Source organism: Schistocerca serialis, chromosome 11, assembly GCF_023864345.2.
Source record: "Schistocerca serialis cubense isolate TAMUIC-IGC-003099 chromosome 11, iqSchSeri2.2, whole genome shotgun sequence".
Classification (NCBI taxonomy): Eukaryota; Metazoa; Arthropoda; class Insecta; order Orthoptera; family Acrididae; genus Schistocerca; species Schistocerca serialis.
Genome location: NC_064648.1, coordinates 208,734,159 through 208,757,914, shown reverse-complemented (window position 1 = coordinate 208,757,914; position 23,756 = coordinate 208,734,159). Strand labels below are relative to the sequence as shown.

At 44.1% G+C, this 23,756-nt stretch overlaps 1 protein-coding gene across 1 annotated transcript in view; it reads right to left on the bottom strand.

The window, feature by feature from the left end:
- Nucleotides 1–898: 898 nt before the first annotated feature.
- Nucleotides 899–23,756, bottom strand: part of LOC126426706 (coiled-coil domain-containing protein CG32809-like) — a 152,308-nt gene continuing 129,450 nt past the window's right edge. The window contains exon 6 of the mRNA XM_050088628.1: nt 899–3,846. Coding sequence (XP_049944585.1) covers nt 3,579–3,846 — 268 coding nt within the window. The 3' untranslated portion in view covers nt 899–3,578. The remainder of the gene's footprint in view (nt 3,847–23,756) is intronic.

The following is a 23,756-nucleotide window of genomic DNA, read 5'->3' as shown; positions in this document are numbered from 1 at the left end:
TTTCCCTAGTTACCTTACGCCCAGAGAAACTAGATTGACAGTGAGCAATTACACGACAAAGTGTTTCCCAAAGAAACGTGTACTGAGAAGAGCAAACACACAGCTCGAAATCGCCGTTGCTCTATAGCAGATATAGGTCTTGTTATAAGTTTTTTAAAAGTGCTTTTTTAAAAGTGCTCCAGTTCCACTTGACGAAACAGAGCAACAAATTCAACACAGAACTTTTTATTGGAAACATTCACTGACAGTAGAGAATGGAGACATTTATTTTTAAAAATAAAACTTTAAAAATCTACTTTAAAGGACAATATGTATGTTTATTGTAACTAGATAGGAATACAAACTCATAAAGAAGCAATATACAGAAAAAAGAAAATAAAAATTTATCATAATTTGTCGCTTCAGCAGATGACAAAATATTCAATCCACGCTCGCTTCCAAATCAAGGTGGGCGAAAAAAATACAATGTGTTCCAGGTGGAACACTCTGCTACATAAAAAGCCATTACTTCAGACACATTTTGGAAGTCGATACAGTAGTCTTCAAGTATATGGAATATGTTACCAAACAAATACCCTTAACCTATTTTGCCTCATTTTAAATAAAACTACAATTAACATATATTTGCCTGTCATCAAAACAGCTCGAATTACCCTTTCATAAGAGAAACATTCCAAAAATCGGTTACTTTCAATATTTTATGCAAGAAAAACATGACTGCACAAATAAACGAAATTTCAACACCTTATGTTTTTCTCCCATCTCTACCCTAATCACAGTACCATAACTGTGTGGTTCAGTCTAAAATAATCATATAATACAATCACTCCCAAGAACGCACATACAAGATTATGTCAGTCGACACACACTCAGAAGGCTGTATTATTCTTTCGCTACGACCACACTCTGCAAAGGCCATCCTGTTACTATTAATCTCTCCACTGACTACACTGACTCCGCCACACACCGTTGGGTGGCTTGCGGAGTATCAATGTAGATGTAGACACCATCATGTTCCCAACAGTACACTGAAAAACTCCTTCTAGTATCGTCAGCTCCAAACTCTTCAAAGGAGATCAGAAACATTGTAGGCCAACAAGATAAGATGGTTTACAAAAAGGATCCGGAGACATACGAAAACCATCTTCACCTGACCGCATTTTACAAATGACACCCAAAAAGTGCTGCTACATAGGCATATCTGCCAAAGGTCACCTTGACATCATCACACTCTATAAAGACTACCATGATACAACTGACTCCCCAAATGCCGCCCTGACATTCTTGTGTCCTAATGGACATTACAGCACACTCATGCTTCGGCAGCAATATTTACACGATAATTATCCCAGACGCCACACTGATATAACTCGCCAAAAGACTGCCTTGACAAGACCACACTATACAGAGACCACTTGCTATAACCGTACTCGACCAAGGTGTCCTAAGCAACCATGATGTCCCAGTTGGCACATTGACGTACCCATGCTTTGAAGGCCACATTGGCATGATCCCCAAAGGCCAGTTGACATGACCACATTCACCACAGACCACCTTGACACCAACATACATCCCAATCACTGTCTTAACATCACCGTATTCTAACTGATATCATGATACACCCATGTTGCAAAGACCACCTGGACATAATCTCTACCTTTAAATGGTGCTTTGACATGGTCACGTTGACAAAAGGTCACTTTCATATGGTCATGCTCTACAAAGGTTACTGTGCTTTAATCCCCTCCCTAAGCAGCCTTGAAACACTCATGCCCAAATGGGTACCACATTATATATAAGGGCTGTTCAAAAAGAAACGAGCAAGAGGCATAATTACAGAAACCAGTACCTGTATGTTAGAAATACTGACCCTGGCTGTTGAGACACTTGTCCCACTATGAGACAAGGCGGTGAATGGCTGTCTCATAATATTACCGGGGCTGCAATTTTAACCAGTTCTGCAAGTACAGCTGGACATTGTCGTCCAAGGTGAATCGTTTCTCCCTCAGAGCCTTTTTAAGGGGACCAAAAATGGCAAAATCACAGGGACAACAGTGAATGCCCTGCTTTACTCGCAAATCTTGACCACCCTTCGCCAAGCGATCAAATCAAAACGACCAGGCAATCTCACCTGTGGGTTCATTCTGCTCCACAACAATGCAAAGCCTCATACGGCCAACACAGTCGCGGCACTCCTGCAGAAATTCAAATGGGCGGTTCTCGGCCACCCTCCATACAGTCCGGACCTCTCTCCCTGTGGTTATGCCATTTTTGGTCCCCTTAAAAAGGTTGTGAGGGGCAAACGATTCACCTCGGACGACGACGTCCAGCTGGGGAACTGGTTAATATCGCAGCCCTGGGAATTTTAAGGGGCAGCCATTCACCACCTTGGGTCACAGTGGGACAAGTGTCTCAACAGCCAAGGTCAATACATCTGACATACAGGTACTAGTTTTTATAATTTTGCTTTCGGGTCGTTTCTTTTTGAATCCCACTTATATCTGACTGAATAGCCACCCTGATATGATCACTACTTCCAAAGTCCACAATGACAATGTCACATTCCCCAAAAACTGACTTGACACTATGACACTCTCCAAAGGTGATCAGACTATACGTAGCTTCCCTAACATAATGAACAACTGCAAAGTGTGATCATGTCTAGCTGGTCTGTGGTGTGTTCATCTCAACTTTTTGTTGAAGATAATGCTGAGAGGAACTTCGAACCTTTAATGGGTTGCCATCAGGGCAATGAATAACTAGAGATGCTCTTGTTTGTACAGTGAAACTAAGAATGAAGCAAATAATCCGATATCTGTGGTGTTTATCTGTACATTATAATAATATTAGCTAGACAGCCTTGAAGGGTTCACTCTCTACAGAAACCACCTTGACATAATGATACACCCAAAATATATCTGAACACCTTAAAGTCCCAGCCGAAACAGTTATAAGCTATGCTCCAAGACTCACACTGACACTATCTTCAAAGGCCAGCTGAGACGATCACATTCACCACACATCACTTTGACACAATCGTACTGCTTAATGTCTGCTGTTTGTGTCACAAATGCGACCGTCATGCACTCATGCTCCAATGGCCACCCTGACCTTGAAGGCTTCTGAAATGATCACTTGTGAGAAAGGTCACCTTGATGTGATCATGCAATCCAAAGGCTGCCTTGAGAATTGTGCCCCACCTCATATCTCAAAATACCTACGCTCCAATGGCCACTGCCACGTAATATCTCCAGGGGCCATTTTAACACCAACTTATTCCCCCAAGGCGGAGACCCATCTTGAGACAATCAGGATTCCCACTTTATCTCCAAAGCTGTCTACACTCTTCAAAGTTCGCTCACACACAGCTACAGTACCTATAGGTCACTATCACATTATCTTACTCCAGTACTTACCTTCATATAATTACACTTAAAAGGCCCAGTCAAAGCCTTTTGAAATTGTCCTACACAATCCAGTTTTGGAGCAGTATGTAACAGACTAGACAGCACTTTTCATAGCAACACTGTAGATTATCTCTGGTGTTGACACGCTGTGACTGCTCGAAGACCTCGGCCCTAGTAGCCACCGGGACCAGGGTATGAGTGAAGCCTGCTCTGGGGCGGAGACACTTGTTGAGTGCCTACCTTGCTCTTGTGGATGTGCTGGTGGTGGTAGTCGGAGTCGAACTCGGGCTCGCTGAAGTAGGACTGGTCCTGGTCCCAGGCGGAGGGTGGCGGGGGCGGGGCCAGGCCCACCCCTGCACCGGGCAGCACGCCCCCGTTCACGTCGGCCGCCTCGAACAGCCGCAGCACCGACCGGTCGCGGATCTCGCGCAGGTGGGACCTGAGGATGGGAGCGCGCGTTGAAACGCATCACATTCACACTGAGGCGCCAAAGAAACTAGTATAGGCATGCGTATTCAGATACAGAGACATGTAAACAGGAAGAATATGGCGGTACGGTCGGCAACGCCTATATGTGATGACAAGTGTCTGGCGCATTTGTTAGATCGGGTACTGCTGCTACAATGGCAGGTTATCAAGATTCAAGTCAGTTTGAACGTGGTGTTACAGTCGGCGCACGAGCGATGGGACACAGCATCTCCGAGGTGGCGATGAAGTGGGGATTTTCCCGTACTACCATTTCACGAGTCAATACCAGGAATCCAGTAAAACATGAAATCTCCGACATCGCTGCGGCCGGAAAAAGATTCTGCAAGAATGGGACTAACTACGACCGACGAGCGAGGTGGCGCAGTGGTTAGACACTGGACTCGCATTCGGGAGGACGACGGTTCAATCCCGCGTCCGGCCATCCTGATTTAGGTTTTTCGTGATTTCCCTAAATCGCTCCAGGCAAATGCCGTGATGATTCATTTGAAAGGACCCGGCCGACTTCCTTTCCCATCCTTCCCTAATCCGATGGGACCGATGACCTCGCTGTCTGGTCTCCTTCCCCAAAACAACCCAATCCAACTACGACTGAAGAGACTCGTTCAACATGATAGAAGTGCTACCCGTCCGAAAATTGCTTCAGATTTCAACGCTGGGCCATCAACAAGTGTCAGCGTGCGAACCATTCAACGAAACATCATCGATATGGGCTTTCAGAACCGAAGGCCCACTGGTATCCCCTTGACGACTGCGCGACACAAAGCTTTACGCCTCACCTGGGCCAGTCAACACCGACTGTTGGAGTGTGAGGACTGGAAACATGTTGCCTGGTCGGACGAGTCTCGCTTCAAATTCTATCGAGCGGATGGACCTGTATGGGTTTGGAGACAATCTCATCAATCGATGGACGCTGCATGTCAGCAGGGGAATTTCAAGCTGGTGGACGGATGGACCTGTACAGGTATGGAGACAACTCATGAATTGAAGGACACTGCATGTCAGCAGGGGACTGTTCAAGATGGTGGACAGATGGACCTGTACGGGTATGGAGACAGTCTCATGAATCGATGGACACTGCTTGTCAGCAGGGGACTGATCAAGCTGGTGGACGGATGGACATGTACGGGTATGGAGAGAATCTCATGAATCGATGGACACTGCATGTCAGCAGGGGACTGTTCAAGGTGGTGGACAGATGGACCTGTACGGGTATGGAGACAATCTCATGAATCGATGGACACTGCTTGTCAGCAGGGACTGTTCAAGCTGGTGGATGGATGGACCTGTACGGGTATGGAGACAATCTCATGAATCGATGGACGCTGCATGACAGCAGGGGACTGTTCAAGCTGGTGGACGGATGGACCTGTTCGAGTGTGGAGAGAATCTCATGAATCTATGGACACTGCATGTCAGCAGGGGTCTGTTCATGCTGGTGGAGGCTCTATAATGATATGGGGCGTGTGCAGTTGGAGTGCTATAGGACGCCTGATACGTCTAGATACGACTCTGACAGGTGACACGTATGTAAGCGTCCTGTCTGATCACCTGCATCCATTCGTGTCCATTGTGCATTCAGACGGACTTGGGTAATTCCAGCAGGACAATGCGTCACCCCACAGTCTAGAATTGCTACAGAGTGGCTCCAGGAACATTTGTCTAAGTTTATACATTTTCGCTGACCACCAAACTCCCCATTATTGGGCATATCTGGGATGCCTTGCAACGTGCTATTCAGAAGAGATCTCCGTCCATCGTATTCTTACGGATTTATGGACAGTAGTGCTAGATTCATGGAGTCAGTTTCCTACATCAGTACTCCAGCACTACTTCGAGTCCATTCCACGTCGTGTTGCGGCACTTCTGCGGGCTGGCGGGGGCCCTACATGATATTAGGCAGGTGTACCAATTTCTTTGACTCTTCAGTGTACAAAAGAATCCCGGCAAAGAGCACTGGAACTACTACATGTTCGAACTGGAAACATAATATTGGGGTGCAGATAGAGGGCTGGGGCAGACCACACTGGAAAGGTCTGAACTGAGGATATGTTGAAATGTACACATTTACAACACAGTTCAGATACATTCACGAACATAACTGTAAATACCGTATTTAACACGGAGCGCCACAGTCAGAAGGTGGTGGGGGGGGGGGGCAGTGGACGACCAAGTGTGCACTGGCCCCTACCTGGAATGTTGAACAAAGACTTATTCGTTGCACAATTCTCATGTGTGAGGGTATTCGGAAAGTAGTTTAGGTTTCCCTGCTGGAATCTCCTTCCTTCTGTCGAAGCACGTACTGGATGGTTACGCGTAAGGTTCTGATCGTCGCGGTGCGTTTTGCCTCTGCTTTGTGCGCTGTGAATATTTAAATTGTGCGCTGCAGTAGAAAATTCCGCGAACTGTGACGTGCGATCAGTGCTTTGGCTGACGTTTGCCAAAAAAGCTGAAAGCAACTGAAATTTATCGGGAACTTTTCCTTGACTTCCGGAAGGCGTTCGATACGGTTCCGCACTGTCGCCTGATAAACAAAGTAAGAGCCTACGGAATATCAGACCAGCTGTGTGGCTGGATTGAAGAGTTTTTAGCAAACAGAACACAGCATGTTGTTCTCAATGGAGAGACGTCTACAGACATTAAAGTAACCTCTGGCGTGCCACAGGGGAGTGTTATGGGACCATTGCTTTTCACAATGTATCTAAATGACCTAGTAGATAGTGTCGGAAGTTCCGTGCGGCTTTTCGCGGATGATGCTGTAGTATACAGAGAAGTTGCAGCATTAGAAAATTGTAGCGAAGTGCAGGAAGATCTGCAACGGATAGGCACTTGGTGCAGGAAGTGGCAACTGACCCTTAACATAGACAAATGTAATGTATTGCGAATACATAGAAAGAAGGATCCTTTATTGTACGATTATACGATAGCGGAACAAACACTGGTAGCAGTACTTCTGTAAAACACCTGGTAGTATGCGTAGCGAACGATTTGAAGTGGAATGATCATATAAAATTAATTGTTGGTAAGGCGGGTGCCAGGTTGAGATTCATTGGGAGAATACTTAGAAAATGTAGTCCATCAACAAAGGAGGTAGCTTACGAAACACTCGTTCAACTTATACTCGAGTATTGCTCATCAGTGTGGGATCCGTACCAGGTCGGGTTGACGGAGGAGATAGAGAAGAACCAAAGAAGAGCGCCGCGTTTCGTCACTGGGTTATTTGGTAACCGTGATCGCGTTACGGAGATGTTCAGCAAACTCGAGTGGCAGACTCTGCAAGAGAGGCGCTCTGCATCGCGGTGTAGCTTGCTGTCCGGGTTTCGAGAGGGTGCGTTTCTGGATAAGGTATCGAATATATTGCTTCCCCCTACTTATACCTGCCGAGGAGATCACGAAAGTAAAATTAGAGAGATTCGAGCGCGCACGCAGGTTTTCCGGCAGTCGTTCTCTCCGCGAACCGTACGCGACTGGAACAGGAAAGGGAGGTAATGACAGTGGCACGTAAAGTGCCCTCCGCCACACACCGTTGGGTGGCTTGCGGAGTATAAATGTAGATGTAGATGTACACACAACTGACAAAGGTCGGGGGATAGGGATATATAGACGGCGGTAGTATCGCGTTCACAAGGTATAAAGGGGCAGTGCATTGGCGGAGCTGTTATTTTTACTGAGGGGACAAATGCCAAAAGCTTCCCCACGACATTAAAGCCACACGATAGGAAATAACAGACTTTGAACGCGGAATGGTAGTGGGAGCTAGACGCGTGGGACTTTCAAATTCGGAAATCGTTAGAGAATTCAATATTGCGAGATCCACAGTGTCAAGAATGTGCCGAGAATACCAAATTTTAGGCATTACCTGTCACCACGGACAACGCAGTGGCCGATGGTCTTTACTTAACGACCGAGAGCCGCAGTGTCTGCGTATAGTTGTGAGTACTAACAGACAAGCAACACTTCGTGAAAAACAGCAGAAATCAATGCGGCACATAGGACAGTGAGGCAAAATTTGGCGTTAACGGGCTATGGCAGCAGACGACGACGCAACTGCCTTTGCTGACAGCACGACACCGCCTGCAGCGCCTCTCCTGGTCTCGTGACCAAATGGGTTCGACCCTAGACGACTGGAAAACCGTGGCCTGCTCCGGTGGGTTCCGATTTGACTAGAAAAGAGCTGATGGCGGGGTTCGAGAGTGGCGCAGACCCTACGAAGCCATGGGCACAGGTTATCAACAAAGCACTGTACACGGTGGTGGTGGCTACACGATGATGTGGTCTGTGTTTACATGGTACGGTTATCTGGTCCAACTGAACCGATCATTGACTGTAAATGGTTATGTTCGGCTGCTTCGAAAGCATTTGTAGCCATTCATGGACTTCATGTACCCAAACAACGGTCGGACTTTTATGGGTGACAATGCGCCATCTCACTGGGCCACAACTGATCGCGATTGGTTTGGAGAACATTATGGAGTTCGAGCTAATGATCTGGAAACCCAGATCGTCTGACGTGAGTTCTATCCAACATCTGTGCGACATAATCTAGAGGTCAGTTCGTCCACAAAATCTTGTACTGTAAACACTTTCGCGATTATGGATGGCTGTAGTGGCAGCAATGGGTCATTATTTCTGCAGGCGACTTCGAAGAGATTGAGTCCATCGCATGTCGAGTCGCTGTACACGCCGGGCAAAAGGAGGTCCGACACGATAGTACACTACTGGCCATTAAAATTGCTACACCAACAAGGAATGCAGATGATAAACGGGTATTCGTTGGACAAATATATTATACTAGAACTGACATGTGATTACATTTTCATGCTATTTGGGTGCATAGATACTGAGAAATCAGTACCCAGAAAAACCACCTCTGGCCGTAATAATGGCCTCGATACGCCTGGGCATTGAGTCAAACAGAGCTCGAATGGCGTGTACAGGTACAGCTGCCCGTGCAGCTTCAACACCATACCACAGTTCATCAAGAGTAGTGACTGGCGTATTGTGACGAGCCAGTTGCTCGGCCACCATTGACCAGACGTTTTCAGCTGGTGAGAGATCTGGAGAATGTGCTGGCCAGAGCAGCAGTCGAATGTTTTCTGTATCCAGAAAAGCCCGTACAGGACCTGCAACATGCCTTCGTGCATTATCCTGCTGAAATGTAGGGTTTCAAAGGGATCGAATAAAGGTTAGACCCACGGGTCGTAACACATCTGTAATGTAACGTCCACTGTTCAAAGTGCAGTCAATGCGAACAAGAGGTGACCGAGACGTGTAACCAATGGCACCCTATACCATCACGCCAGGTGATACGCCAGTATGGCGATGACGAATACACGCTTCCATTGTACGTTCACCGCGATGTCGCCAAACACGGATGCGACCATTGTGATGCTGTAAACAGAACCTGGATTCATCCGAAAATATGACGATTTGCCATTCGTGCACCCAGGTTCGTCGTCGAGTACACCATCGCAGGCGCTCCTGTCTGTGATGCAGCGTCAAGGGTAACCACAGCCACGGTCTCTGAGCTGATAGTCCGTGCTGCTGCAAACGTCGTCGAACTATTCGTGCAGATGGTTGTTGTCTTGCAAACGTCCCCATCTGTTGACTCGGAGATCGAGACGTGGCTGCACGATCCGTTACACCCGTGCGCATAAGATACCTGTCATATCGACTGCTAGTGATACGAGGCCGTTGAGATGCAGCACGGCGTTCCGTATTACCCTCCCGAACCCACCGATTCCATATTCTGCTAACAGTCGTTGGATCTCGACCAACGCGAACAGCAGTGTCGCGATACGATAAACCGCAATCGCGATAGGCTACAATCCGACCTTTATCAAAGTCGGAAACGTGATGGTACGCATTTCTCCTCCTTACACGAGTCATCACAACAGCGTTTCACCAGGCAACGCCGGTCGACTGCTGTTTGTGTATGAGAAATCGGTTGGAAACTTTCGTCATGTCAGCACGTTGTAGGTGTCGCCACCGGCGCCAACCTTGTGTGAATGCTCTGAAAAGCTAATCTTTTGCATAACACAGCATCTTCTTCCTGTCGGTTAAATTTCGCGTCTGTAACACGTCATCTTCGTGGTGTAGCAATTCTAATGGCAAGTAGTGTAGACAGTATCAATCAATAAAACTAAGTGGTCTGATGAAGCCAATTTTAAACCAAGCGGACTAGTTAAAAGACGTAACTGCACCTACTGGTATACTGGCAACCAAAATCTTTTGTTAGAACAACCACTAAATCAGAATCTTTTGTTTAAATCAATGCCCAGTGTCCAGTGGCTTTTGCGTCACCCTGTCGCAGTAAGCTGTCGTCGCTCCATCACGACAATGGCCCAGCCCATTTTGCATAGCATCACACACACACACACACACACACACACACACACACACACATACACACTTCTATAAACAAACAGCTTTCCCAATCGGATGGGCCGGCCGGTTTGACCGAGCGGTTCTAGGCGCTTCTGTCTCTTCTGTCTGGAACCGCGCGACCGCTACGGTCGCAGGTTCGAATTCTGCCTCGGGCATGGATGTGTGTGATGTCTTTGATTAGTTAGGTTTAAGTAGTTCTAAGTCTAGTGGACTGATGACCTCAGATGTTAAGTCCCATAGCGCTCAGAGCCATTTGAACCATTTGAACTAAACGTATGAAGAAACTATTGCGTGGACGACATTTCCAGTGTGACGACTAGCTGATTTTCGAACTGGAACGTTTCACGAATAGCAAGAATGCAGACTTGCTCAACTTAGTTTTCCACCAACCCATCCGTCGTAGAGATAATTGCGTCGTACTGAAGGGTGAATATGTGGTTAAGGGCCAGCTCCACCACTACGTTTCATGACTGCAACTCGATTTTTTTCGAGGTAAAAATTAAAAGTTTGTCGCTGTTCCTCACTCTTGTTCGGAGATAAAATCCTGAAAACTATTGTGCGAAAAGCGTTGGTTTTTTTAACAGGCAAATCTTGTGGATCTGCGAGCAGTGAATTGGAAATTGCAAGAAATTTTTCTGTGACAAGCCCGTGCTCGATGGAGCGAATGGTTTCTCTTGCGGTGACTGCAAATGAGTTCAAACGTAATGAACACCCAGTTTCAAGTGAATGTCCAGGTTATCTTCCCTCAGCTTGATGATGACATCTGTCTTTCTGTTACAACCTAAATTTGACAATGTGAAATACAGCAGTTACCCAAATTTTTGCAGAACATTCAATATTTACTGTAGTCTGCATTACGTTAATTTCACTGAATTTATTCAAAGACGCTCTTTGACTGCGATATTGGCTGTTTCTCCTTGTAAGGTAACATCTCTGATAGTTGTGTGTTGTGAACTCTGTGGTTTTAGCATTGTGTGAAATTCGTTTTCGTTTCTTATTTTCTGTAAATTATTATCCAATCTACATATAAACTCTGCAAACCGCGGTGAGGTGCATGGCAGAGGGTACGTAGCACTGAACCGGTTACTTGAATTTCTTCCTGTTCCATTCACGTATGGAGCGCGGGAAGAATGAGTGTTCGATAACCTCTGTGCGTGTATTAATTATTCTGATCTTACCTCACGATCCCGATATGGGCGATACGTAGGGGGTTGTAATATATCACTAGAGTAATCATTTAAATCATTGAAACTTTGTTAATAGACTTTCTCAAGAGTCTGCCAGTTCAGTTCACCACTTCGATGTCTCTGTAACATTCTCACACGGATTAAACAAACAAGTGATCATTCGTGCTGCCCTTCTGTTTATACGTTCTATATCCCCTGTTAGGCCTCTCTGGTACGGATCTCTCACACTTGAGCAATATTCTAGGATGCGTCGCAAGACTGATTTGTAAGCAATCCCTTTTGTAGACTGATTGCAGTTCCCCAGTATTCTGTCAATAAACCGAAGCCTGCCACATGCTTTACCCGCGACTGAACCCATGTGACAATTCCATTTCATATCCCAACACAGTGTTACATGCAGGTATTTGTATGAGTCGTCCGATTCCAACAGACTCATGGATATTATAGTCATAGCATATGGTGTTTTTTTTGTTTTGTGAAGTGCAAAATTTTACATTTCTGAACATTTAGAGCAAGTTGCCAATCTCTGCACCACTTTTAAATCATGGGAAATTCTAGTCATTACGAGTTAGTAGGACAAACGCACAGAACAAACACCAAACTAACACTTAACTACAGTTATTTGACTTTAGTGTAAACTGAATGAGGCGATTTTATCCGAGTGCTTTGATGTGCTACGATTTAGCTTCACTGATTTTTGCAAATAACATTCGTGGTCAGGTCAAAAAATGAGAAAAAAATTGTCATAAATTTTTTTTTCTCTCGATATATTAAAAAGTGTTTATCGGGGATGAAAATAAATAACATCTTCGAGATCAACATAGTCTAAATCATCAAAAACTGAGAAAAAAAAATTTCGAAAATTTTGTCCCCCTAAACTGGATAAGTGCCGATAACTGCATGATCTGCAAAAAGCCTGATTTTACTATTAATATTGTCTCCAAGATCTTTAATATGCAACATTATCGCTTAAAGTTACTAAATTGAAATTGATTTACATTCATTGTATCTGTAATGGGTGAAGTATTATGGAGGCGTGGTACAGATTTTGTGACCAGTATTGGTTACTTTTAATTTTGTGATTTATCTGTAATCTAAAATCGCTGTTGGTAACACACAGTCACATAGGTTACGTCCAAAACTGGGGAATTATTCGAGTAGAGCATTCCACCAACAATCAGACATCTTGGATCACGGTCTTTCCATTTCTTTCTTACGCTCGTGATACAATGAACAAATATTTCTACGGACATTTAACGAGGCTTAAGCTATGTCGCAATTCTAGCGTACGCTGCCTGAAAAATACAGATCTACAGAGTTTTTTACTGCAATTTAAGATTAGTAACCCATTTTTGCGCGAAATTTTCAGAGCAACTGTGGCACCATTCACGAGATTATTATATGTTCATCATAAGAGTAAACATGATGTAAACAAATACAAACCCGATGATTGATCAGAAGCCTTAGCACATATACAAAGGTGGTGTTACGCTTTTGGAAGTAGGTGCTACTTACGTATTAGATATTACTAAGTTACATTAAATTAAACTTTAACAAGTTTTTCTTAAGCACGCTTTAGCTACGTAGTTTTTTTTTTTTTATTTCAAAAATCGTGTACAGTCAGGGCCTCTGCAGCGTTGTGCTCTGATTGTTGCGCTGTTGATGCACAGTATGAAAATTGCTGAGGCTGCTTCCTGCTTTTTAGTGAAACACGCGTGTGGAAAACGGTTAAAAACGTTTTTCATAAATTTGAAACTTTTCCAGCGACTGTATGTAATACAAATTATACTCGTCTTGGCATTGTACTTGCAGCGCAGTCGGTAGCGTATTGGATCGATAACAATTTTCTAATTACGTGTTTGTAGGTTCAAGTCTCCACACTCCCACTCTTTTTCTCGTTCAATTTGAAATACCTACATCTCGTAATTAGAAAATTCATCATTTTTTTATGAATAATGCACGGCTTCTTGTTTCTAATTATATATTGGACGCGAAATTCTTGTTTTTATTTAAAATACAAATTCTTAATTATCGATGTTTTATGAAAGACTGTACACAAAAGTTGCTTAAATTAAAAAAACCCAATTTAATTTTTAAGGCAAAAATGAAAAACCAAATCCTCTTTATTTGGACTATGTTCATCGTTTTATACCACAGATGTTGATAAGTGTCGTAGAAAGATGAAAAACAATCATTTTCACAGAATCAAGCAAACCATACATCTGCTGCATTTTTACGTTGGTACGCTGTACCATTATAATATGAACCCATCAGAGCTGATTTGCAGCCAAGTTAAGGGATTTCGGCCGTGAAGTAACAGACTGTTAAAGCTGCCACAAGTACTGGAACTAACGCATGCTGGTTTTTCACACGTCACTGCTGAACGCTGGCGGGATATACAGGGTGCTACAAAAAGGTACGGCCAAACTTTCAGGAAACATTCCTCACACACAAATAAAGAAAAGATGTCATGTGGACATGTGTCCGGAAACGCTTAATTTCCATGTTAGAGCTCATTTTAGTTTCGTCAGTATTACTGTACTTCCTCGATACACCGCCAGTTGGCCCAATTGAAGGAAGGTAATGTTGACTTCGGTGCTTGTGTTGACATGCGACTCATTGCTCTACAGTACTAGCATCGAGCACATCAGTACGTAGCATCAACAGGTTAGTGTTCATCACGAACGTGGTTTTGCAGTCAGTGCAATGTTTACAAATGCGGAGTTGGCAGATGCCCTTTTGATGTACGGATTAGCACGGGGCAATAGCCGTGGCACGGTACGTTTGTATCGAGACAGATTTCCAGAACGAAGGTGTCCCGACAGGAAGACGTTCGAAGCAATTGATCGGCGTCTTAGGGAGCACGGAACATTCCAGCCTATGACTCGCGACTGGGGAAGACCTAGAACGACAAGGACACCTGCAATGGACGAGGCAATTCTTCTTGCAGTTGACGATAACCCTAATTTCAGCGTCAGAGAAGTTGCTGCTGTACAAGGTAACGTTGACCACGTCACGGTATGGAGAGTGCTACGGGAGAACCAGTTGTTTCCGTACCGTGTACAGCGTGTGCAGGCACTATCAGCAGCTGATTGGCCTCCACGGGTGCACTTCTGCGAATGGTTCATCCAACAATGTGTCAATCCTCATTTGAGTGCAAATGTTCTCTTTACGGATGAGGCTTCATTCCAACGTGATCAAATTGTAAATTTTCACAGTCAACATGTGTGGGCTGACGAGAATCCGCACGCAATTGTGCAATCACGTCATCGACACAGATTTTCTGTGAACGTTTGGGCAGGCATTGTTGGTGATGTCTCGATTGGGCCCCATGTTCTTCCACCTACGCTCAATGGAGCACGTTATCATGATTTCATACTCTACCTGTGCTGCTAGAACATGTGCCTTTACAAGTACGACACAACGTGTGGTTCATGCACGATGGAGCTCCTGCACATTTCAGTCGAAGTGCTCGTACGCTTCTCAACAACAGATTCGGTGACCGACGGATTGGTAGAGGCGGACCAATTCCGTGGCCTCCACGCTCTCCTGACCTCAACCCTCTTGACTTTCATTTATGGGGGCATTTGAAAGCTCTTGTCTACGCAACCCCGGTACCAAATGTAGAGACTCTTCGTGCTCGTATTGTGGACGGCTGTGATACAATACGCCATTCTCCAGGGCTGCATCAGCGCATCGGGGATTCCATGCGACGGAGGGTGGATGCATGTATCCTCGCTAACGGAGGACATTTTGAGCATTTCCTGTAACAAAGTGTTTGAAGTCACGCTGGTACGTTCTGTTGCTGTGTGTTTCCATTCCATGATTAATGTGATTTGAAGAGAAGTAATAAAATGAGCTCTAACATGGAAAGTAAGCGTTTCCGGACACATGTCCACATAACATATTTTCTTTCTTTGTGTATGAGGAATGTTTCCTGAAAGTTTGGCCGTATCTTTTTGTAACACCCTGTAGAACGGCTCGTCATATAAGAAGAGGAGCGCCGGGTTGGCTTCGTGGATCTTGTTGTTGATGGGCTCGTTATCAACGTAGCAGGTGACACTTCCAAAACTGAAATGTATATCTCCAATTCGGCTAAGGAAGGAGCTAAGAAAATACCATACGACTTATTGTAAGTAATACCTTCAGTGGCTTAAGTATTCAACAGTACGGTGAAATCCCGGCAGTATGGTTTTGCAGCGCACTCAGAAAAAATTACCCTGTGTTTAACTTAGAAATTTGCATCACTCTTCTTTGTAATTAGAATACTAGTCTGATCGCCTCTGAAGCGCATGGTAGTGCTGGAGTTTTGCCGAATATTATTTCATTTTCTTTAAAAATTAAATGACGTTCTAACCTATATTGTTTCTTTACTCCTCCTTTTTTACTCGTAAACTGCAACTGCTCACATCATTACAGGTTAGTTGAACCGCTGGCTTGGCAGTGCTTCGTTGGTTGGTTGTTTGGGGAAGGAGACCAGACAGCGTGGTCATCGGTCTCATCGGATTAGGGAAGGATGGGGAAGGAAGTCGGCCGTGCCCTTTCAGAGGAACCATCCCGGCATTTGCCTGGAGTGATTTAGGAAAATCACAGAAAACCTAAATCAGGATGGCCGGACGCGGGATTGAACCGTCGTCCTCCCGAATGCGAGTCCAATGTCTAACCACTGCGCCATCTCGCTCGGTTTGGCAGTGCTGTCCCAAATTTAATGCACCGGTAAAGCTGTTGTATGCGTGTAACACAGCATAAAACGTATCCTTATGGTCGTACTTAAGCTGTACTGGTCAAAGCTTAGCTTCCGCTCCATGAGAAACGAAATCCAATGAGATAGTCAGACGCCGAAGAATACATGGCGTAATGTTTACATCAGGTTTATTCTTATGAGTCTAGCAGCTACAAAACAAAAGCATATAGTTGCGGCCAGAGTAAACAGAATTGCAACCGTACGGCGGGCAATACAAACCGCATATTTCCAACCATATTGCCGGGCACATGACTTGTAGCCACATGATCGGCAACATTGCCGGCCACTGTTGCTCGGCAATGTTTAGGGCAGTACCTTTCAGCGCCAGGAGTGTAAATGGGAAATGCCTTTACGGTCGCTACCATCAGCCATCACGCCAAGTGTCTATTTACTTTGCGGGCCAATAAACAAGCAGGAAAAATAACTACTGAACTGATGCTGGGTACACAGCTTTTTGAGGATATTGAAACGTTGAAACACGATGTTCAGTATATCATACTGAGCGATTGGTTAGAACACTGGATTCGCATTCGAAAGGACGATGGTTCAAGACCCTGTCTGTCCATCCAAGTTTAGGTTTTCCGCGATTTCCTTAAATCGCTCCAGGCAAATGCCTGTATGGTTCTTTTAAAAAAAAAGACACAGGCAATTTCATTCCCCACCCTTGAAGCATTTCGAGCTTGTGCTCCGTCACTGATGAATTCGACGTCGATGGGACGTTAAAACCTGCCCTCCCTTCCTTCCATTTTTTCCTTCCCTCTCTCCTTCCTTTCTTACTTGTTTTGAAAAGACATCGAAAAGCAACTGGCCATAAAATTAAGACCAATACCGACGTGATGGGCTGTGTACCCCTTTACAAGCAGATTGGCAATTTCCCTTCATCACCTACTGGTGATTAATACAGAATTTGATGTACCTCTTTAAAGTGCATTTCACATGGATACCTTTTGGTACCTGACATTTGCAATAATTTGGTGAAAGAACTCAAGGAATTCATTAAGGTAATTCGGATAAAAGTGCAGTTCCGATGTCCCTAGCTCTTCTGTTGCGTGCTGTAATTGCTGACAGCGCAACGAACGACGGGAAGTGAACGCGAAGAATTGCGGTTGGTTTGTCGATAGCCAACCAGAATGCTCGTTCGTAATTTGCTACGGTTCGTAAGATATGTTTGGTTCGCTGTTGTTTTATTCTTTCACATTAGAATTTATCTTTATCATTGGAATTTGGGAACCGGCCGTTGTGACCGAGCGGTTCTAGGCGCTTCTGTCCGGAACCACGCAGCTGTTACGGTCGCAGGTTCGAATCCTGCCCCGGGCATGGATGTGTGTGATGTCCTTAGGTTAGTTAGGTTTAAGTAGTTCTACGTCTAGGGGACTGATGACCTCAGATGTTAAGTCCCATAGTGCTTAGAGCCAATTTGGGGTAAAATTGGAAATGAGAGGCACAAATAGTTTATTTCAGTGACGAATGTAAATTTCGTGCTGCACTACACATCAGTCTATTACGCCAATGGTATTTTTTGAGTTGAGATTCTTTGGCTTCGCCAGCCCACAAAGAAATTGTCCCTTTCCGACCTCAGTTAGGCCTCAGGTTTCGCTACAGGTCAGTTTATGAGCGCACCTAGTTTTCTTCCCAGCCTCCATATCGGAAGCAAACGTAATCAACTTGCATGTTTCACCAAAAGAAATCATTACATTCTGAGATTCTCACTGGCGCCGACAACGGACTGACGATTCATCGTGTTCACTCCGATCTCTCATCATTAAGTTACTAAATGCAGCATACAACGTAAGTTCACCAGTACAGTGAGAAAAATTAGAATTTCATAAATATGCTAAATTTATGGTCTGATTTATGGGACGTGAAAAGTAGTGGACTGTGCATAAAGTCTGTAATACAAAAGAAGACAGTTCACAAGTTCCTGCTCATGAAAAACACGTGGTGAAACTTCAAAAAAGTTTAGAAGTCTTAATGAACCCGTGTAGAATCAAAATAATGGCTCACTAATGCAGAGCTTCAGCTATGACAGCAGCAGTGAGAATGGCCTTTTGTAGATTCCGGTCTTTGCATCCATTACTTACTATGTTCCATAGCTGTGGTTGTGTATGTTTCATTTATAAAATTCACGATTCTCTCATTTGTCCACTTCCACATTCCAGCAGACAACAAACGAATCGAGTGCATCTTTTGAACTGAAACCAGGTAATATTGCTTCATCGCTTAGATTACGTAGGTCGGCACAGCACCCCTGTCGGTGTCAGAAAGTGGGAGCAAGGGTGATAGCGAAAGGGAAGGATTTACAGACAAGGCTAGAGATAGCTAGATGTGGCACAGACATGTAAAATATTCTCCACTCCATCTGCACAACACCTCGACAGGTACCTGCAACGGTCTGGTCCGACAGCAACATTTCTGACCACACCATAATATTGCCATACATTGCAGCAATGCTGGCAGCAACACTATTTGGCCTAACTGTATGGTTGAATGTTGACCATGTGAATGCACCTTAAACAGATGGTACGTGGTGTGAAAGAAAAGGAAAGGGAACATATAACAGCATGCCATGCATAAGGAATAAGATAAAAAACATTTTTTTTTAAATATACATATGACCCTATTTCTGTAGTGTAAGTTTAAAGGATGGAGCCTGTCAAGCTAAAAGTGACAGTCTATTGAAATCCCAGTTGCTGTCAAACTTTGAGGAAGATCCTTTTAATATCATACGTGATAATTCTGAGAGGAATCCTATGCTCCCTATTAGAGACTTGTTGCCAATTGGACTTGGAACTGAAGCAGAAACAACAGATGTGAGAGCAATAGGATTCAAATAATAGAGAATCAATGTAAGGAACAAATGAGGAACATTGGCAATGATTGTTAGCAGCAGGCACAGACAGACGGAGAAGCAGTGCACAGAAATTAAACCATCTGTGCGAGGATCATTTGAAAAATCTGTGCAAATTCTGAGGTCATGTTTAGTTAGTAGCTGTGGTGTTACCGCCAGACACCACACTTGCTAGGTGGTAGCCTTTAAATCGGCCGCGGTCCGCTAGTATACGTCGGACCCGCGTGTCGCCACTGTCAGTGATTGCAGACCGAGCGCCGCCACACGGCAGGTCTAGAGAGACTTCCTAGCACTCGCCCCAGTTGTATAGCCGACTTAGCCAGAGATGGATCACTGACAAAATACGCTCTCAATTGCCGAGACGATAGTTAGCATAGCCTTCAGCTACGTCATTTGCTACGACCTGACGAGGCGCCATTATCATTTGCTATTTATCTTGTGAAGCATGTACCGTCAGACAGATGTTCACCAATTATGGATTAAAGTTAAGTATTCCCGCAGCTACGTACGTTCTTTGCTACTGCAACTTCCTTTACCTGTTCCAGACCTCACGCCAGCCTGCGTGAGCTTAAACGCGTGCCTTTCGGCTACCCGTCATTGTGAATTGGCTGTCTTGCCAGTCCACAACAGTAGCATCTTTGGGAAGAACGCACACCAAGTTTCGGCCATACTGGTCTATTTCTTTGCGTCTGGCATTGGTGTGAATCAAGAAAGTCGAGTGATTGTCCAAGATAGACCAAGAAGAATTTCGTGTGGTGATTAAACATTACTTTATGAAAGGTAAAACGCCTCAGGAGACTAAAGAGAAGCTTGATAAACATTACCGTGACTCTCCACCTTCGACTAGAACAGATTATAAGTGGTTTCAGAATTTTCGGAGTGGCCATATGGGCACAAGTTACGCTGAACTCTCTGGACGCCCTGTGGAGGTTACGACTCCAGAAATCAATGATAAAATCCGTGATATGGTGACGGATGACAGAAGAGTTAAGGTCCGTGAGATTGTTAGTGCTGTGGGCAACTCGAATAAACGGGCACATAATATTTTGCATAAACAGTTGGACATGAGGAAATTATCCACAAGATGTGTTCCGCGGTTGCTCACGCTTGACCAAAAACGGAATCGTGTGAAGTGAAGCAAGGGTGGTTGGCAGCTGTTCAGGAAGAATCCGGAGGACTTTAAGCGTCGTCTCGTCACTGTGGATGAAGCATGGATACATCACTATACCCCTGAGACCAAACAACAATCTAAACAATGGGTTACCTAGGGAGAATCTGCAACAAAAAAGGCGAAGACCATTCCTTCGCCCGGAAAGGTTATGGCGAATGTCTTTTGGGATTCGCAAGGGATAATCCTCATCAACTATCTGGAAAAGTGTAAAACTGTTACAGGTGCATATTATTCATGGTTATTGGACCGTCTGAAAACCGAGCTGCACGAAAAACGCCGGCGATTGGACCGCAAAAATGGCCTTTTCCAACACGATAATGCACCAGCACTCACCTCAGCAGTTGTGGCCGCAAAATTAATGGAAATAGGATTCCAACTCGTTTCACATCCCCCCTATTCTCCAGACTTGCCTCCCTCGGACTACTATTTGTTCCCCAGTTTGAAGAAATGGCTGGCGGGACAAAGATTTTATTCAAACGAGGAGGTGATTGCAGCAACTAATAGCTATTATGCAGACCTGGACAATTCCTATTACTACCCCAAACACGTAAGTAGTTTTTATTTTTGCACGGACTTTTCAAACGCCCCTCGTAGCAGACTGGTTAATTCAGGTGCATTTACGATGTCTGACACAGCACAAAGGTTTTAAAGCCAGGGACACTGAAGGGCTGAAAGATGTTGATCAAAATACAGAGCAATGTGCCAGTGTATTTGAGTCTGTATCGTGCACTGGTAAGAGTGGTCCAAAGTGTTAGTGTCAAACATAAGAATTTTTGTAAGTTTGATTCAACAGCATCATTCTACCTTGTTTATTCTCTGAAAGATTTTGGAGATAGTTTAATCTGCTGTTGGATGGGAAAGAGGAAGATTCCATTTATCAACAGACATCTGACGAGTGACATCAATTTCCTAATGTAGTATGACACAGTCATTAAAAAAACTTTGGAAAATTGTCTTTGATTAAAAGATTACTGAGTGCTGTTAAGATTGAAACATTCATATCTTATTAACATAGTCAGTGGTACCTGAATGTAACAGTCTTGTAAATGTAAAGACACCGCTTCAAATATCGCTAACAACAACTTTTTTACTTTTGTACTTTTGTTTTAAATCTATTTACTCTCAAAGGGAAATGTTAAATAACAAATACTAAATCATAATTTTAATAAAAGTAGCACATCTTTATTTTTATAAAGTGATTGCAAGAAATTGTGAGTATTCTCAGTAAATTAAAATTTGGAATGAGAATGTGAAACATCAAATAGAAAACAGAATCCTTCTTCATTTCAAGAGACTGAACATAATTACTGAAATACAGAGTTTTTTATATTTAACAATAAAACAATTTGGATTTTGCATCAAATATTAATTTACTTTCATACCATGAACAATTAAAAATAAAAATATGATCTTTTTATTAACAGATTATGATTCAATATTTGTAATTTGAACCAATTGCTTTCTTGTTACAAGACTTTTACACTATTCATTCAGGTAATGGCAATTATGTTAATAAGCTACAAATATTTTAAACTTAACAGCACTCAGAAAGTTCCTAGCACTTTTTTTTTCTCGAGAATGGCGTTTTGCAGCTTTAGGAAACTGATACCCAAGAACTGATCTTAAATCCTGTACACATAAAGAAATTCAAAGAATGACAGTCTGTAAAGTCACCTCGTGTATGAGTGGGAGGGGAAGTGAGGGAGGAGGGGGGAGCTTTTACTTGAGGATTAGTAGCTGGCGAGGTGCGTCAAACAGTAAACAAGTTTGAAGCTAAGTTTACGCTGGACTATTTATCGAAGGAATGTCAGCAGCCTAGACTTAGGTAAATTCCAACACTACAGAGACCAATGACATTACTGCCCTATAACAGGCCGCATTTAGTTTTTATACTACACTACAGGCCATTAAAATTGCTACACCACGAACATGACGTGCTACAGACATGAAATTTAATCGACAGGAAGAAGTTGCTGTGATATGCAAATGATTACCTCTTCAGAGCATTCACACAAGGTTGGCGCTGGTGGTGACACCTACAACGTGCTGGCACAGGGAAAGTTTCCAACCGATTTCTCATACACAAACAGCATTTGACCGGCGTTGCCTGGTGAAACGTTGTTGTGATGCCTCGTGTAAGGAGGAGAAATGCGTACCATCACGTATCCCACTTTGATAAAGGTCAGTTTGTAGCCTATCGCGATTGCAGTTTATCATATCGCGACATTGCTGTTCGCGTTAGTTGAGATCCAATGGCTGTTAGCAGAATATTGAATCGGTGGGTTCAGGAGGGTAATACGGAATGCCGTGCTGGATCCCAATGGCCTCGTATCACTAGCAGTTGAGATAACAGGCATCTTATCCGCACGGCTGTAATGGATCGTGCAGCCACATTTCGGTCCCTGAGTCAACAGATGGCGACGTTTGCAAGACAACAATCATCTGCACGAACTGTTCGACGACATTTGCAGCAGCACGGACTATCAGCTCTGAGACCACGGCTGCGGTTACCCTCGACGCTGCATCACAGACAGGAGCGCCTGCAAAGGTGTACTCGATGATGAATCTGGGTGCACGAATGGTAAAACATCATTTTTTCAGATGAATCGAGGTTCTGTTTACAGCATCGTGATGGTCGCATCCGTGTTTGGCGACATCTCAGTGAACGCACATTGGAAGCGTGTATTCATCATTGCCATACTGGTGTATCACCGAATGTTGCAAGTCCTGTACGGGCCTTTCTGGATACAGAGAATGTTCGACTGCTGCCCTGGCCAGCACATTCTCCAGATCTCTCACCAATCGAAAACGTCTGGTCAATGGTGGCCGAGCAACTGACTCGTCACAATACGCCAGTCACTGTGGTATCGTGTTGTGGCTGCATGGGCAGCTGTACCTGTACACGCCATCCAAGCTCTGTTTGACTCAATGCCCAGGCGTATCGAGGCCGTTATTACGGCCAGAGGTGGTTGTTCTGGATACTGATTTCTCAGGATCTATGCATCCAAATTGCGTGAAAATGTAATCACATGTCAGTTCTAGTGTAATATATTTGTCCAATGAATACCCGTTTATCATCTGCATTTCTTCTTGGTGTAGCAATTTTAATGGCCAGTAGTGCATCTAAAAAGTGCTTGGAATGGGATAACATAAAAATTAGCCATATTTCTGTATATTTTCCACAGGGGAATATTAGCAGTATAATGAAGAATTAAACTGGTTGTGCAGACCGTTATAAAAAGCATTCATCCTGGGCCAGTCATATTCTTGTCTTTGAGGAAGTTGTTAATCACTTGTAACACAATGCCATTTGATTTGCACCACATGAACTTACGTTTAATGAAAAACTGTGTTATGTTATTATGAAGGAAGTACAGTTCCCAGTAATTAGAGAACTGGCCTTTGCAAGAGAAGAAGAGGTTAGCTAAGGAAAGGATGAAAAAGGAAGTTGGGCAAGAGAAAAAGGTCAAGCCTGTCAGCTTTGAAAGAGGAGACTTGGTTTTGGCATAGGTTAAGAAAGGAAGGA